Source organism: Thunnus maccoyii, chromosome 7 (assembly GCF_910596095.1).
Source record: "Thunnus maccoyii chromosome 7, fThuMac1.1, whole genome shotgun sequence".
In the NCBI taxonomy this organism is placed as follows: Eukaryota; Metazoa; Chordata; class Actinopteri; order Scombriformes; family Scombridae; genus Thunnus; species Thunnus maccoyii.
In genome coordinates this window covers 234,104-250,431 of record NC_056539.1, presented here as the reverse complement: position 1 = coordinate 250,431, position 16,328 = coordinate 234,104, and the positions used below count along the sequence as shown (strand labels likewise).

At 39.5% G+C, this 16,328-nt stretch overlaps 1 protein-coding gene across 2 annotated transcripts in view; it reads left to right on the top strand.

Annotated features, from left to right (window-relative positions):
• The window catches only part of trappc8 (trafficking protein particle complex subunit 8), an 86,676-nt gene extending 73,728 nt beyond the window's left edge, over window positions 1-12,948 (top strand). For both annotated transcript variants that reach the window (XM_042415675.1, XM_042415676.1), the window contains 7 exons: window positions 813-881; window positions 971-1,029; window positions 1,667-1,873; window positions 3,108-3,209; window positions 5,538-5,677; window positions 10,595-10,684; window positions 11,425-12,948. In XM_042415675.1, the coding sequence (XP_042271609.1) occupies window positions 813-881; window positions 971-1,029; window positions 1,667-1,873; window positions 3,108-3,209; window positions 5,538-5,677; window positions 10,595-10,684; window positions 11,425-11,659 (902 nt within the window). In that variant the 3' untranslated portion in view covers window positions 11,660-12,948. The remainder of the gene's footprint in view (window positions 1-812; window positions 882-970; window positions 1,030-1,666; window positions 1,874-3,107; window positions 3,210-5,537; window positions 5,678-10,594; window positions 10,685-11,424) is intronic.
• The last annotated feature ends 3,380 nt before the right edge of the window (window positions 12,949-16,328 follow it).

Genomic DNA, 16,328 nt, shown 5'->3' with positions numbered 1-16,328 from the left:
GCAGATGAAAATGAGCTATAAGCTAACTCTGGTGCAGTACATCAAATGGTAACATTCATGTTTAACACTGTACATGGTCCCAATAAATAAATACAACCAACAATAAGAACTTAAAGTCCACAGTACATTAGTTATTAGTCATACTGTAAACACATTATTGTACTGAGTTCCAATATTTAATAGTCCCGTAAAAAAAGGTCCATCCACAAAGCAAAGGCATCTGATCTTATTTACAAGAGCAAAAATGTCCCCAGTTAAATATTATGATCTGACAACCTAAAAGCATGGGAGTAAGACGGTACAAGTTAACATGATCAAAATATTAAGGAATAAAACTTTTTTTTTTAATCTTGATCTCTCTTTATCTCTCTCTTAGTCTCTCTTAGTCTCTTTTAATCTTGTGTACACATTAAAAAAATCTTTCAAGATTTCTGGGGCTCTGTAGTAAACAAATATGTATAAATAAAAAAAAAAAAAGAATATTTAGAACTGCATTCATTGTTGCCCTTTAGTGACATAGACCCACAAAATCCTGCCAAATGACCAAAGTACATATCATAATGCATATATGATAGATTAATCTCACTCAAAAGGTCACTTACTGGTTTTTCAGAACTTTCAACCACATCTCATGGTCTTCATCAATGAATAGAATATTTGTGATGTGGTGTGATAACAAGTTGTATTGCCATGTGTAAATGCTACATTAAACAAACATGACAAATCATTCTATCTTAACAGACTTTACACACAATGTTTTCACCTATTTGTCTGCCTTAATCACAGCTTCTCTCTGCCCTCTTCCCCTCCAGACTGTAAACTCACTAGCAGAGAGAGAGCCAAGCTGTGTTTCAGGGCCACACGGTGCAAGCCCCACCAAGGTACTTCAACAGAAAATACAATATGCTTCGTTTCAATTTAGGGTTTGGAATAAACACTGATTTGGCTTTTTTTTGTCTGTTGTTTCTAGCCACCTCGGGTGCCGTAAAGAAATACACCTTTGCAGACCTTAATCTGGGCAATGAACGGGTAAATTGAAAGCACACATTAAAATTAGAGAATGCGGAAATGCTAACACAATATCCAATATGCTGTTGTCAGTTTAGTTTGTCAGACATATGTTCTCATTTTGATACTTTGTAGTAGTTAGTTGCAATTTGTCATCAGATCCTATGGAACTTAGTGATCAGACATAGACCTGATTTGACTTTGTCTCCGTGGATACCTCTGGTGTTTGATACTTTGTCAAACTAAATTAAAGCTACAGGTAACTTGATCTACAGTAGCATTTTTTCCATTTCTCTGTAGATATACATGTGATCTACTGTGCAAAACATTTAGGGTTGCACAAAACACAGAATAACATCATTTTACTCCAGGATGGTAGGAGTGTTTCTATTAGATGAAAATGCAATTAAGAAGACTACATAAATAATGCAAATGAAATCAAGGTCTGACATAACAACAAATCGACATGGTAAAGGTTACCAAGGTAACAAATGAGCAATAGCATACTGGTACACTTATTAATGGGCTACTTAGAGCAGCTTTATGTCATAAAGAATTGTCATTGACATTCATTGCTCTACATGCTCTTTCTATTTTCTGCTCTGGATGTCTACCCACCTCTGCCTTCCCCTCATGTCTTGCTGCTCTTTCCATGCAGATCATCAGTTCGGCCACACCCTGTGGAGATTTCTTCTTCCGTTGCTGTCTGTCCTCAGAGTCTCAGCGAGTGGATGTGGCATCAGCCAGGACATCATCCAGCAGCAAGAGTCAGGGTTCTGTCCCTGCTGTGGATAGAACTTCTGATATCACCAACATGGTCAAAAAGTGTAATGAGCTTGACCTCAACATAATTGTCATCTGGAAGGTACATATAATAGAGCCAGATAATAGCCAACTCCATGACACAGTGTCAGGCTTTGTAAAGCCTCATAAGTAAGACAGAGCTTTATTATGTTGACTCCCTTCTTGATACACAAAAAACAATGAATACATAATTCAGAAAAACTGAAAGCACAGTAGGGCTGAATCATTAATCATGTTTTTGTTGAAATTGCAAAACCTAAATTATTATTCTACAATAAATGATGTACAATGTCTTAACAAGCTACAGTATATAAGAGGTAAAAGTTTTGTTGTGGAGCGGCATCAGTCCCCTCTTGATATTCACCCCTGATTTTGGCCAACACCTAGAAACATTGGCATATTTAACAATCTGTTCATATTTAAGTAAACCAAACAGAGGTGATTTACCAATGTATTAAGCCAGTGCTTATGATCTTTGATGAATATATCCATTAAGTCACATCTTGCATGAATTTTTATTCTGACAAATGAAATTTTTGGCTTTCTGACTTATTTTAAAAAAGACTAGAGAAAAAGAGAGAGAGAGAGCTGAGAGCATGAGCGAGAGAGACAGCCCTGCAGTGTTCAAGCAAGGAGAGAGAGAGCAGCCTGGAGAGAACAAAGCCAGTGAACAAGAGAACGAAAACGTAGTTTACTGATTGTTTCACGGTGGTTATGTTTTAAAGCACAAATAAATAACCATCAAACACTCAACAGATGATTTACTGTGGAGACAGACGTTCTTAGTTTGTTTCATTTTTCTCCTCTGCATTTCTCCTTTTCATTCATTCATTATATCCAACTCATGCAGCAGTAAATATAAAGAACAACAGGACAAATCTATATTGTTTTTTCCTCTTGTATGAATACTTTCTTTCAAGCACAGCTGTAATTTTTAGGCTGAGTGAGCAAGAGAGAGAGCGGGAGAGACAGTGTGGCGTGTGGCAGTGGTCCAGCAAGGAGAGGTAGCTGCAGTAGAGAGAAATCAGTGAATTAGAAATGACTGACCAATCAGTGGTCTGCAGTGTTATCATATCACCTTTTAGTATCGGCTCAACTTGCTTGGAACCTCAACGGAGGTGATACCAAATAAGTAGGTATCGGGTACCAGGTACCATTCACAACTTTTTCCTGATGGAAAACCAAAAAAGTCGAGTAGAGTTGAGTCGAGTTGAGCCAGTACCATGTAGTGGAAAAGGGGCTTAAATGGACAATAGTGCTTGAGTTTCCAGTTTGTGATGTGGGTGTCTGTACAGGCTTTTGTGATTGAGGACAACAAACAGCTGATCCTAGAAGGCCAACTCCATGTGGCGCTGCAAACCATCGGCAAAGAGGCCAGTTCTCTGACTCCCAAAGAGGTACAATAAACACACACACACACACACACACATACACACACACGTACAGAAAACAGTGTGTCTGTAACACAGTGTGTTTCCTCTTCTTTCCTGACTCTGTGAGTCAGTGAACATGCTTCAATGGTGAGATGCCACAATTTGGTTATCATGCTCCATAATATCTATTTTCCCTAAAAACAAGTTGAAAACATTGACATAGCCCAAGTGAAAGCTGATGTTGGATCAACAGTGGATTGCAGACCATAACACGATTTTGTAAATAAGCTGTTGAAGGTGTTGGACCTTACAGGACAATGGGTGTTATGGGTGCTTTCCATGTGGCTAATGTGGCTCCTTGATTCCCTTATTCACTGAGGAATTATATATTTACCAGATGGAATCTGATGGGGTCTGATGACTGCTGCTCCATAACAATTATAAATGTATTGTGGCATCAGCATTACAGAATGCGACTGATGGAGATAACACAAATAGAAAATGAAAATACTGTATGTTTAATACTGAAATGACAGAGCAGACATGAAGTAGCAATGAAAACAGCTATAACTGTTCTAAATAAAATTTAATTATTGGGAGAGGCTGCAGACAGTAAATCTGATGTCCTTTTCAGGCTCAACCTAAACAGATTTTGATAGAAAGAGCCTTCCGATTTAAAAAAAAAAAAAAATTCTGCATATGCCCTCCCCTCTCCCCTTTCTCTCTCAACCCAACCGGTCAAAGCAGATGGCTGCCCACCTAGAGCCAGGTACTGCTTGAGGTTTCCTCCCGCTAAGGGGGACTTTTTCCTCACCGCTGTCGCCAAGTCCTTGCTCATGGGGGCATTGTTGGGTCTCTGTAAATTAAAGAGTATGGTCTAGACCTGCTCTATGTGAAAAGTGCCCTGAGATGACTTTTGTTGTGATTTGGCGCTATATAAATAAAACTGAATTGAATTAAATTGAAATTGAACCTGTGGTTCCTCACTCTAAGCTTCTCCAGGAACTTCCTCTCTCCGTGTCTCCTCTGTGATACATTTAAGGGATTACAACATCCTCAATGATGGTGGACCTCCATCTGGAAGATGGAGGAGCATCATTAGCTGAATGGAAAGCACCCAGTGTGCTAGACAAGGCCAAGGATATACAGAGGTCAGAAAAATCTTCATTCCTCAGGCCATCAGGATGATGAACTCTGAATCTCTCTGTGTTGGACTTGTGGCTACAGAGCAGTTTGCCTGAGCACAGAAACTGGACTAGTTTATTGTTGGGGTGGAGTGCATCCTTCATGATCCTACTAGCTCTTGTTCTGCGTCTTCTGTTGTGTAAGAGTCCTGCAAAGTGGAGAGACTATATCACATGGTACAGCACTCTACAGTCCCGAGTAGAGCAGTTCCCAGTAAGGAAGTACTAATTCTAACCAACTTTTTCAGTCCCAATACGGATACCTGAGCTTTGGGTATCAGCTGATACTGAGTACCGATCTAATACCAGTGTTTAATTGATAAGCTGTATGCCTCATTGTGTGAAAGAGACTGGGATCATTCTTTTATGTGTAAGGCAACATCAGGCTTGACTTAAACATTGCTTTCCTAACTTTGTAAAACAAAATCTAACATAAATACATTGATATAAATTTACTGAATTGTTATTTATCAAAATAATGGTATCTGGTACCAGATTGGCCCATTGTCACCGATACCTGATCCAGTTATTTGAGTCAGTGTCAGACCAATATCCGATATCAGTATCAATGCATCTCTAGTTCCCAGACCAGTTGGTGATGCCCCCTGTCAGGAGGCTTTCCACAGCACCAGAGTAGAAGGTCCATTGGACCTCCAGAGAGACGCTAAGTTGTCTGAGGTGATAAAGGTCTTAACATGCAGTTCTTGCTGAGATGTCTGAACTGTGTGTGTGTGGACTACATAAGATTCTCAGTGATGTGGACTCAAGGTGCTCACCTTCTCTCCACAAGTGACCTGTCTGGTATTTATTTGCTCTGCTGCTCCCTCCCAAAAACCACAACCAGCTCCTCTATGAGGCAGACAATATGCATTGCTCCACTTGTAACTTTCTGAAAACTTCAATGAAGCAGAAATTGACCAGATGTAGCATTAAGGACTGCCCCAGATAGTTTGCTGTTGCTGTTGTAATTACATGACCAGACACTGTACCTGCAGGGCATTCTTTAAAATAATACAGAATTAGCAGCTCTAGGCTGATAATCTCATGTGAGGCTTCATTTCTCAGTAGGGTTTTATTTCGAAAACTGATTGGCTGATTGTATAAGTCCATAAATAAAAGGTGAGTGTTGTGCACTGTAACTTTGAAAGTGTGTGTGTTTTTGTGGCAGGAAGCTCAGGAGATGGTGCTGTTCAAGTTTAAATCAGAGCTGCCTCCTCCAGTTGTCCTGCCCTCTGCAGAGCTGTCCCAACTCATCAAAACCAACCTGCACTACCCAGAGACCTACACACATCCGTTTCTCCGGGATAGGTGAGACACGCACAGTCTTGCTCATCAATAACATCTGTCATTCTACAGTGTGACAATAAAGGAAAGATGAACCCTCTCCCTGATATGTCTGTCTTGAACCAAGCAGCAACTACCACAACTCGAGGCTGAAGCCAATGTGGAAGTTCCTTAAAATGCAAGTGCTCGGTCCTCCAATAGACTCCTATTCTAAAAGCCTCAACTTCTCTCTAGAACACTAAGTCAATCATAATTTTCAATGAGTCATTATGGTCTCAATCTTAGAATTCAGGCCCTCTAATAAGTGTGCTGGTGATCATTAAGAAAATTAATGCTCTGTTAATAAGATTTGAAGACTTAAAATAGCTTTGATGTCTACAGTGTGAGTGTCGATTGACAGTTGTGATTTACAGTTGGCTCACCCGCTGTTTCCCTGGCTCCGGGACTCGCACTGAGTCAGACTACTGTCACAATATTTTGATAAGTTTCATGTTACTTGGTAACAATAGCTGCCCTGTAAGCACAATTTAGCTAAAGTAGCAAATCCAATAGATGAGTGCTCGGTATTCCCAAAAAGCTGGCATCAGCTTGGGTCCAAGGTAGCAGGGAGTGTTTCCAGAGCATGAAAAGCAACACCCTGCACTCCTTATTTGGAAGGTCCTGGCTCCAAACGGAAAAGTTGGCGCCAACCATAAGCTGCAGCTCTGGGCTTCAAACTGGCTCCAGTGCAAACCAACAGGTGATGTCGCACCTCGCTACGTTCATCTTTATATACAGTCTATGTCTGGAACACTTGATTTGGCAAAGAATTTCCATAGATTTATAGTGGTCAGACATGCATTACATATACTGGGGGATATCCACTGAGCAGGTGCAAGTGTTTAATCATCCTGCAAGAGGAATATATGAGGAAATATGAGTTAAATAGCCTGATGTTGTCAGCTACAGGTAACTCCACAAAAAGATCAGTGATTGAATTAGTTTTAGTAAAAAAATTAAACTCCCTTGAATAGATTATTTCTGCACATGAATAAAAATAATAAAACAGCCTACTTAATTACTGGCTGCTTCAGACATACTGGACTGAAGGGGGAGCAGAAATAAAACTTGGGAGACTCAGCAGCCACACAGTTCTCTATTCGCTATTTCTCTGTTTAGTGTCTTCAGGTTAGGTTAGTCCATTGTTGTTAACTTTGGAACCCCTTCATTTTCCAGCAGTTGATGTGACTTTTCGTGGTCTTGACAGGCTGCAGCATTTATTAACTGACACACTGTAGCCAGCACTGTACGTTTACTGCCAGATCGACAACTTACTGCTAACCTTTTCCTCTGCTCCACTCGCATTCACCGTCACTTTTCTGCTGCTGGCTCTCTCACGTAAGCTCTCACATGCTACACACACAAACACACACACAATACACACCGCACTATTCCTTAAAAGAAATTCTTGGTAGTGTTACCAAGAGTTTCCCCGGCAACAACACAGAGGTTAACTCAGTTTCAGAACAGTGCTGCGCAGAGGCTCCCAAACGCTTTTGATTTCCAAATGAATGGATATTTGGCGTTATTATTGGCATTGAAAAAAATATTGTTTTGGCCTGGCAGGGTTTCTCGTTGGCCTGGCAGCCCACTAGGCCTATACAATTATAGGGGAAACACTAAACACAAAATATCTGTCTCAAGAATATACCACAATATCAAAGTCTTGTTTTGTGCTGCTGAGCAATGAGATTCGGTAAAGTAACTTGATAATGCATCTTTTAATTTGCATTTCTCTGTATGTCAGTCTCTCTCACTGTTCTTCTCTCTACAGTCTCCCTCCCTCTGTGTGTGTCTGCAAAAACAGTGCTGCAGATTTTACACCTGCTTTTCTCAGATGTTAACTTTCAGATGCAGTTTCCTCTGCTGCAGTGGTCTGTCTGTGGTGATAAATTAAGTGCTGAGGGTACTTAGGGCCTGAGCATGGAAGTGCAAGGAAACTATTGTTTTCAAAAGGATTATTATTATCATTATTATTATTATTATTATAGTACGCCATTGCATTTTTGAGGGGCTTAGGATGCTCGAAAACTCACAAAAATTGACACAAGTCAGAACTGGGGAAAATTGCAAAGTTCTGTAGTGATTGGGCTTGGCCATTGCCAGTGGGCGCCATAGTGCCTCAGGGCCATTTTGGAACGTTTCTTTGATGTGTGTGAAATTCAGTGGGTTCATTGCTCTCATCATTATCGACATGATACTAATTTTTCTCAAATTTTTTTGCCCAACATGAAGTCAGCCATTATGGATTTCGTGCACCAATTTTCATTTTACGAAAACACTTGAGGCCTTTAAGATGCACAAAAACTTGTGAAACTTTGCACCCATGTTCCAACTAGTAAATATTTTGATTTGATATCGCAATTGGGTTTGGGCATGGTGTAACGGGGGACTATATTAGAAGATTTTGCTAATAGACATAGGGACCGTTTAAAGCTCAAATGATGTATTTAATGTAACATGCAAGAGGCATATGTTACAATGGCACGCTGGCTCTATAGTGCCTCCAAAGTACTTTTAGTTTTTTTGAGGTGGTAGGGGTGCTTGAAAACTCATGAAAATTTGCACATGCATCAGAAGTGTCATAACAAAAGTTTAGAGAGTTAAGCTCCTTTCAGGGACACAAGGACTTCCATCACACAACCATGTTTTAGCTGTTTTTAATTGGATTTTATATTCTTTTTTTAAAACACTCTTTAGCTGTAGTTCATGATTAACTTATTGGCTTAATTCCAGTAGTTTAAGCAGATAAAGACCACATTCTTGTCATGGGACAGTAGTTTAAACTAAGGCTCTACATCTGCAACTGGAAATGAGTTGTGAAGGGAGGCAAATACTGTACATAACCACACTTCATAATGCTGCATATGAATCACATTACAGGGACTATTATACAAACTGTTTTTAATTGGTTTGTATGAGTTGCACTAGTTTTGTACCATGTTCAGATGGTGATGGCATTGGTTTTTTGAGACTTTCTCTCACGCATGGGACTTTTGTATGTATGTTCAAGACATAATACAAGATGTCTCAGGCACATTTTGAATGTGCACTACAGTTTATCCGATCAACTTCAGCTCAACTCAAAATATTAGTCTCCAGATATTCTGTGTATCAGGCGTTTAGGAAACATGGATAAATTATAGCATCTACCGAAAGCCTGCGTGTGAGGTGTTTAGGGAACATTGGTAAATTGTAGTGTCTACCAGTAGCCTGCATCTCAGGCGTTTAGGGAGCATCGGTAAATTGTAGCGTCTACCGATAGTCCGTATAAGAGGCATTTAGGGGACGGGCACTGTTCTCTCTAGGTATTGAGAAATTGGTCTGTTTCGATCAGGCACAACCCAGGGTTGTGTGCTCAGCCTCCTCCTGTTCACTCTGTACACCCATGACTGTAACATGGAAAGAACTCCGTTGTGAAGTTTGCGGACGACACCACCATCATTGGCCAGATTTCAAACAACGATGAGAGTGACAATCTTGCAGAATAGTGCACAGAGAACAACCTACTGCTCAGTGTCAACAAAACCATGCAACTGATTGTTGATTTTAGAAAAAAGGAGGCAAAGACACACATCTCTGTCTACATCAGCAAAGCTGAATTGGAAATGTTATACTGTATGGAATGGAGACAAAGTAAACAAACTACTGTAGCTACATGTGCATGCAATGCAGGAAAAGGTGTGCGTTCATGTCTCTAAGGCTACTTTCACATTACTTGCTGAAGTGGCCCAAATCTAATTTTTTTTTTTTTTTTTTTTTTTTTTTTGCCTCCAAGTGACTTGATTTTTGTGTGAACAAACCAAATCAGATTTTTCATATCAGATCTGGGCCACTTGCATATGTGGTCCTAGATATGATTCATATCTGATCTCTGGCTATGTGACTGATGCCACAACGGACATATTGGAATTCATGTCTTTTTTTTAACGTCATAATTGCCTGTTGTCGTCATTCGGTGTTGGCACTTCACAGCCTAGTAAAAATAAACAGGTTGCCTTCTCGATCATATTCTCATCCTCATCATCTGTATTGTCTGCCAACCTCCACAACAAATAATTCTGGACATGTCCTACCACAGCCATGTCATCCATGTTTATGATTTGACTGTCACACAAAGACATTATTGTTGTTATTCTTATATGCGCATTAATGACATTTAAGTTTAATCTGTATATGTATGGCAGTTTAGGACCTCAGGGGTGTTCACCCCAGAGCCAGATACCCTTATAAACATGAATATGAACCATCAAAACAAAAAGATCACATCTGATCTAAAAAAATCTGAACTGAGCATTAAGTCATGTAATGTGAACAGAGCTTATGTTACACTACTGTTCAAAAGTTTTAGAATACCTCTTTTTTTCCTGTTTTTATTGAAATTAAAGCAGTTTAAGTCCAGTGAATAACATGAAGTGGTATATAAGTAAGTAAGTAAATTGCCAGAGGTAAAAACTTAAGGCCAGCAAAAACTGAAAAATTATAGCAGGATGCTATCAGGCTCAGTGACTGTCTGCTTTGCCTATGATAGAACACAAAGTTATCACTTTATTTACAAGATTTTACTGGCTGTCTTGAAATAGAGTCCAGCTTACGGAAGCAGATGATGGAATGGTATTTGATCAAATAGTACAAAACTAGGGGGCACCATCTTGAAATCAAGGAATTTAAGATATAAATTTCTCCCTATGGTTTCTGTTTTTTTCTCAAAGGAGAACAAAGGACAAGTGATTCACAGAGTAGTTATATTGCTGTAGAAGACAAAAAGACAATTTGATTTCAGTTGGACTTTAAATGGCTCTAACTTAGGAAAGGTCTTTCAACATCTTAGGGTGCAATGAGAAAAGATAAACCTCATAGAGGAACTGGTTTGTGATGGGTTTTTTTTCTCTCTGTCTCTAGTCTCTGTGTTGTGCCAGTTACTCTGACTCTGTCCAACTGCTCCTTGGCTCAAGTTGATGTCATCATTGACCTGCGACACAAAAGCACCAGGTAAGTTTCTTTCTAACACTATTCCAATTTAAAAAATGGGGGATTAAATCCACAGTCCTGGTTCAGTCTAAAAATGCTTAAAGTTCAGCTGAAGCTAATATGAGATGTGAAATCTGAGACAGGCAAATCAAGGAAAGCATCTGTTCGCAACCAGTATGGAGAGGGAATTCTTACAGCCACCAATAACTCTTCAATGTACATATGGGCTTGTGAGTGTTGTATTAAGACAGATTTGGAAAAAAGAGGCTAACAGTGATTTTGTTTATGCTGCCATCAAGTGAGAGGACTTACCAGAAACATATAGGGGAAAAAAAGACATTGTGACTTATAGTCCCTAGTATGGGTCAAACTCATATAATGCATATCACATAATGCGACACAATAGCATCTTCATTAAACCCTCCTTGTCTTTTGTCTAAGCACAAGCTAAGGAAACCCGGATCACAGTGACCTTTTTTGTCATTCTGTAACATTCCTATAACATTCCATTAAGGAAGTCATATTTCATAGACTTGTGTATCTAATAAACAGTACACAATGAAGGCATATTACTATAGCAGTCTGCCAGTGGAAAGATGTTGTATTTGATGGCCAAATATAACTTAAATTTTCAATAGTCTTGGAAAACATTTCTGATTAAAAATCCCAGAGATTACTTTAATGCTTTGACACAATATAGAAACCATCAAAGTTACTAATGTCTAACATGTTTTCTCTCCATCAATCCATGCCTTTTTCAGTCCTGAGTCCTTGGAGGTCCACAGCTCGTTCACTTGGGTGGGTCAGACTCAGTACAAGCTGCAGCTGAAGCCTCAGGAAGTGCTGTGCCTGACTCTGCGAGCCTGTTTCCTCCAAGCAGGAGTCTACAACCTTAACACACCGCGAGTCTTCGCCAAGCCGACTGAGCAGGATGCCATGTGTGAGACGAGTCAGCAGACTGCTAGTCCTGCTCTCATCATCATCAACAATGCCTGAACAGAGCATCCCAGCCTGCTGACAGTAGGACCTGTATTCTGAGGACACTGAAACCACTGAGAGAGCCCACCAGCTGCTCGTCTACACACATGACCAAACTTGTTCTTCTTGATTAATACTGGACAGAAACACAGATGTTTTGTACCAATTAGTAAATAAAACAAACAGCTACAGTTTATAGAGATTGAACCAATGTTAAAGATGAAGTGGTTAGACAGTTTATAGACCTCAGAATTATTTTGTTTCATCTGTCAATCATAATAGAGTTTCACTTCTCTAATCAACATGCAGGTTGAGTTTCATACCATCCAGCCCTCCACACCTCTGTCCCCACCCACCCTGTTACACCCACCTGTCACCTGCATCTCAAGCACCCATGTGTTTGGAACCTGACAAAAGCCAGGTCATCTGAGAGACATGTGCTGGTGTTAGACCAGAATGTTGACTCTGATCTAAACTTGGTACAGTACCTGGATTCTGTGGCAAAAACCTTAAAGGAAAGTCAAAGACAAACTGCTGCACTTGTTTTGAACAGGGTGTGTTTCAACGTTGAGCGACACCATAAGAGTGATCACATCACTGGGGTTTCGTTCTCTGTACGTTTCTGCTCTGGTCTTTAGTTCCAGACTGTGTAACATTGTGGACTGATGCTGTCCATCTGTTTTAATGACTCAAATCTGAAAATATACTGAACTCTGGAGGATTCAGATGTGTTAAATTCCTGAATGGACTGAGCAGTAGTTTTGAAATATCAGTTATTGTGACACTGTAACAAGAGCTGTTTATATCCTTAATATTGTACACCTTACCACGCAGTTGTCTTTGCATTGACTTATTGAGTTTACAGCTCTGGAGCCTCCAGCATCTCCTTTAAGTGCTCGACAAGATGGAGGCCAAAGACTGAACCCTGACTGTCTTACTGCCCATCCTCTGTGTGATTTTCACTCAGTACAACAGACTACCATGTCCTCATGTGCATGCAGTTGATTTTCTAGACTCCAGCCAATCCAATCAGCGTCTAACCTGTGTGTTTGACCTCACCATATTGTGATCAAGCTCTTATATGCTTTGACTTGACAGCTTTTCTGAAAATTATGTATTATATTTATATAACAAATTTGATGTAAATAGAAAATAAAAATGTAACTAATGATACTGTATGTAGTGTGAGAGACTGTCTGATGTATGGGCAGGGAAAATTTTACATTTATAGATGTTATAGTGCTGTGACAGTTCCAGGTCTTATAAAGTATATAGAAATAAAAAACATACTGCTGTGGAAAATTTAAGAGATACTGTTAAAAGAATCACTCTTAGCGCTGTAACAAATGTGTGTTGGAATTATTGTCCTAGACAAAAAAAGAGTTCGCTACATTACAGGTGTTGATACTACACAGAGTGCTAAAGTTGAATTAAACACACAGACAATTCACAACTAAGGCCATTGTCCCACTAAGGTCATATCCCTTGTATTGTTTCTGTGAATTTGGGGGTTTTAGCAACCTACATTATAGAATTAAATAATTACACATACTGGCAAATTGAAATATTTTTAGAGTTAGCAGCGTTTAAATGTACTGTAAATATTTTAGGCCAAAAACAAATAAATGAAAGATACAGTATTACCCAAGCAGAATTTGTTCCAGGCTGTATGGAGAGGAATTTGAAACAGAAACATGAAACAGACTTTCATGGTGGGAAAAAAGATTTATAGAAAATATAATTTTGTCATATGACAGTTAAAGATAAAATTAAGGTGGAGAAAATATGAACAAAATTAACAGTTAATGAAAATGTAAGTAATAAAAATGAGAGAACTTCTCAGTGTCTAGTGCAAATTTTCTGAGGTGGTGTTGTGTTTGGGACTTAAATATTCCAAAACCTGGGGCGGCTGTGGCTCAGGAGGTAGAGCGGGTCATCCACTAATCGGAAGATGGGCGGTCCAATTCCCGGCTCCTCCAGTCCACATGCCGATGTGTCCTTGGGCAAGATACTTAACCCCAAATTGCTCCTGATGGCTGTGCCATCAGTGTATGAATGTGTGTGAATGGTAAGATTCCTCTGATGGGCAGGTTGGGACCTTGCATGGTAGCCCCTGCACCCATTCAGCGTATGAATGTGTGTGAATGGGTGAATGTGATTTGTAGTGTAAAAGCGCTTTGAGTGGTCGGAAGACTAGAAAGGCGCTATACAAGTACAGTCCATTTACCATAACAATACCTGCACTGAGAAGTGCAAGGAACCTATTGTTTTTGAAGAGATCATTATTAATATTATTAGGGCCCAAGCACTGAACAATGTGAAGGCCTTCTGGTAATTAGGGCCCGAGAACCTAGTGGTGCAAAGGCCATATTATTATCTGAAGGAATTATTTTTAGTGCCTGAATTATTATTTAGATATTTAGATAATAATTCAGGAACTAATAATGATTATAATAATAGTGCTTGAAAAGTCATGAAACTTTGCACATGTGTCAGAAGTAGTGGAAAAATGTAATATTTTGTGGGGCATGGGCATGGCAAAATGGCTCGAGGGCGCCCCCTACAAAATTTCTAATCAAAAGTACCCACCCTTGACGTAGTTGACGTAGATGAATGAAATTTGGTAGGCACATGTATCATGTCCACACAAAAAAGCCTCTTAGAGTGATGCCCCAAGTCCAACAGTAAGTCGGCCATTTTGAATTTACTATGCAATTTTGGTGCAGTTTTGCCATTTCCAGACGTATTTTAACAAACTCCTCGTAGAGCTTTAACCCAACCGACTTCAGTTTTGTTCAGTGTCATCTAAATACCTTTGTGATGTAAAGTTATCAATATCTTGGGTTTCGCTGATTGCCCTTGCCGTGGTGACGCAGCAAACTTTGATGTTTTGCCATGAAACAAGAAGTTGTTATAACTGTGATGTACATCGCTCAATCTGCCCCAAATTTCTCATGCTTGATAAGGGTCTGGCCCTGAATGCATCCATGTGTCAACACTGACTCGTTGTCGTAGCGCCACCTACTGGCAACAGGAAGTTACAGGTGCTATACCTTTATGACCTGAGCCTAGCAGGTTGAGATCCACTTCAAATTTGGTCAGAAAAGCTTTAACACCTTGCTGATGCTATATCTTGAATAGCCATGGCGACACATCAAATTTCGATGTTTCACCATTGCAAAGCAAACTGTTGCAATTCAAGTTTCCTTAATTTCACATGACTGGAATGAGTCCCGATAAGGAGTTAAATACCACTTCCTGTGTCCACTATGTGATGTTAGAGAGCACCCACTAATTATATATCAATTTTGCCATATATCGTGTGTAGACCACACCATGTAAATTCCATGTAAATTGGATGATGTTTGTCACATAAGGCTGACTTCCTGCTTTCTGTAGGTGGTGCTATGACTATGACTCAATATTGACATGTAGATCTTAGACTCCAATTTGTGGAATTGGGGCAGAATGGAGAAAGTCCACCGGAGTTACAACAACGTCCTGTTTCATTGCAAAACATACAAATTTACTGTCACACCACGTCACAGGCGTTCTGTGAAAAGTCAAGATTTTGATAAGTTTTCATCGTACGTTTTAAGATAACACCGACCAAATAAGAAATTGGTCGGGTCAAATCTCTAGGAGGAGTTCCTTAAAATACAATGCCTGCAAAAGGCAAAAGTTGCAAATTTAATTCAAAGTGGCTGACTTCCTGTTCAACTTAGGTTATTGCTCCAACAGGTTTTTTTGTGCATCTGGACATGATACATGTGCCTACCCAATTTTGTTAATCTACATCAAATTTAAAGGTGGTGGCCTTGATTTTAAAATATTGTAGGGGCCACTATCAAGCCATGTTACCATGTATCAGCCCAAGACCCATATCATTTGTCAAGTGATGCCAGTTCTGATGGATGTGCAAAGTTTTTTGAGTTTCGAGCACCCCAGCACCTCAAAAATGCTAAAAGTAATTAGGGGGCGCTATAGGGCCAACATGTCACACCCAAGCCTATTTGTGATATCAAATCAAAATATGCACTAGTACAAACATACTTGCAAATTTTCATGGATTTTTGCACATCCTAAAGGCCTCAAACATCTGTTCATAATATGAAAATTTACACACGAAATCCAAAATGGCTGACTTTTTTTTTTTTAATTCCCAAAAGAAATTATTTCTGGGTAGAATGATGAGAGAAATAATCCCACAGAATTTCTTGAAAATCAAAGCAAATTTGTTCCAAAATGGCTGCTGACTTCCTGTTGACAGTTTGTGGCGCTATGACTATGACTCAATATTGATATGTAGATGTGTTCAGGCCTGGACTTTTATCAAAGATATGACATTTGGGCCAAATTGGACAAAGTCTAGTGGAGGTACAACAACTTCCTGTTTCATGGTGAGACATGCAAATTGACCAGCACGCCACATCAAGAAGTTCCACAAAGACTTGTGATTTTGATAACTTTTTATCGTAAAGCTCTTAAGATGTGAAGTGAAGTCCAATGGATCAAATCTCTAGGAGGAGTTTGTTAAAATACAATGTCTGCAAATGGCAAAAACAAAGCAAAACTGCAAAGTTAATTCAAAATGGCTGACTTCCTCTTGGATTTAGGGTATGGCTTCAAGAGGCTTTTTTGTTCATTTGGACATGATACATGTGCCTGCCAAATTTCATTCACCTAT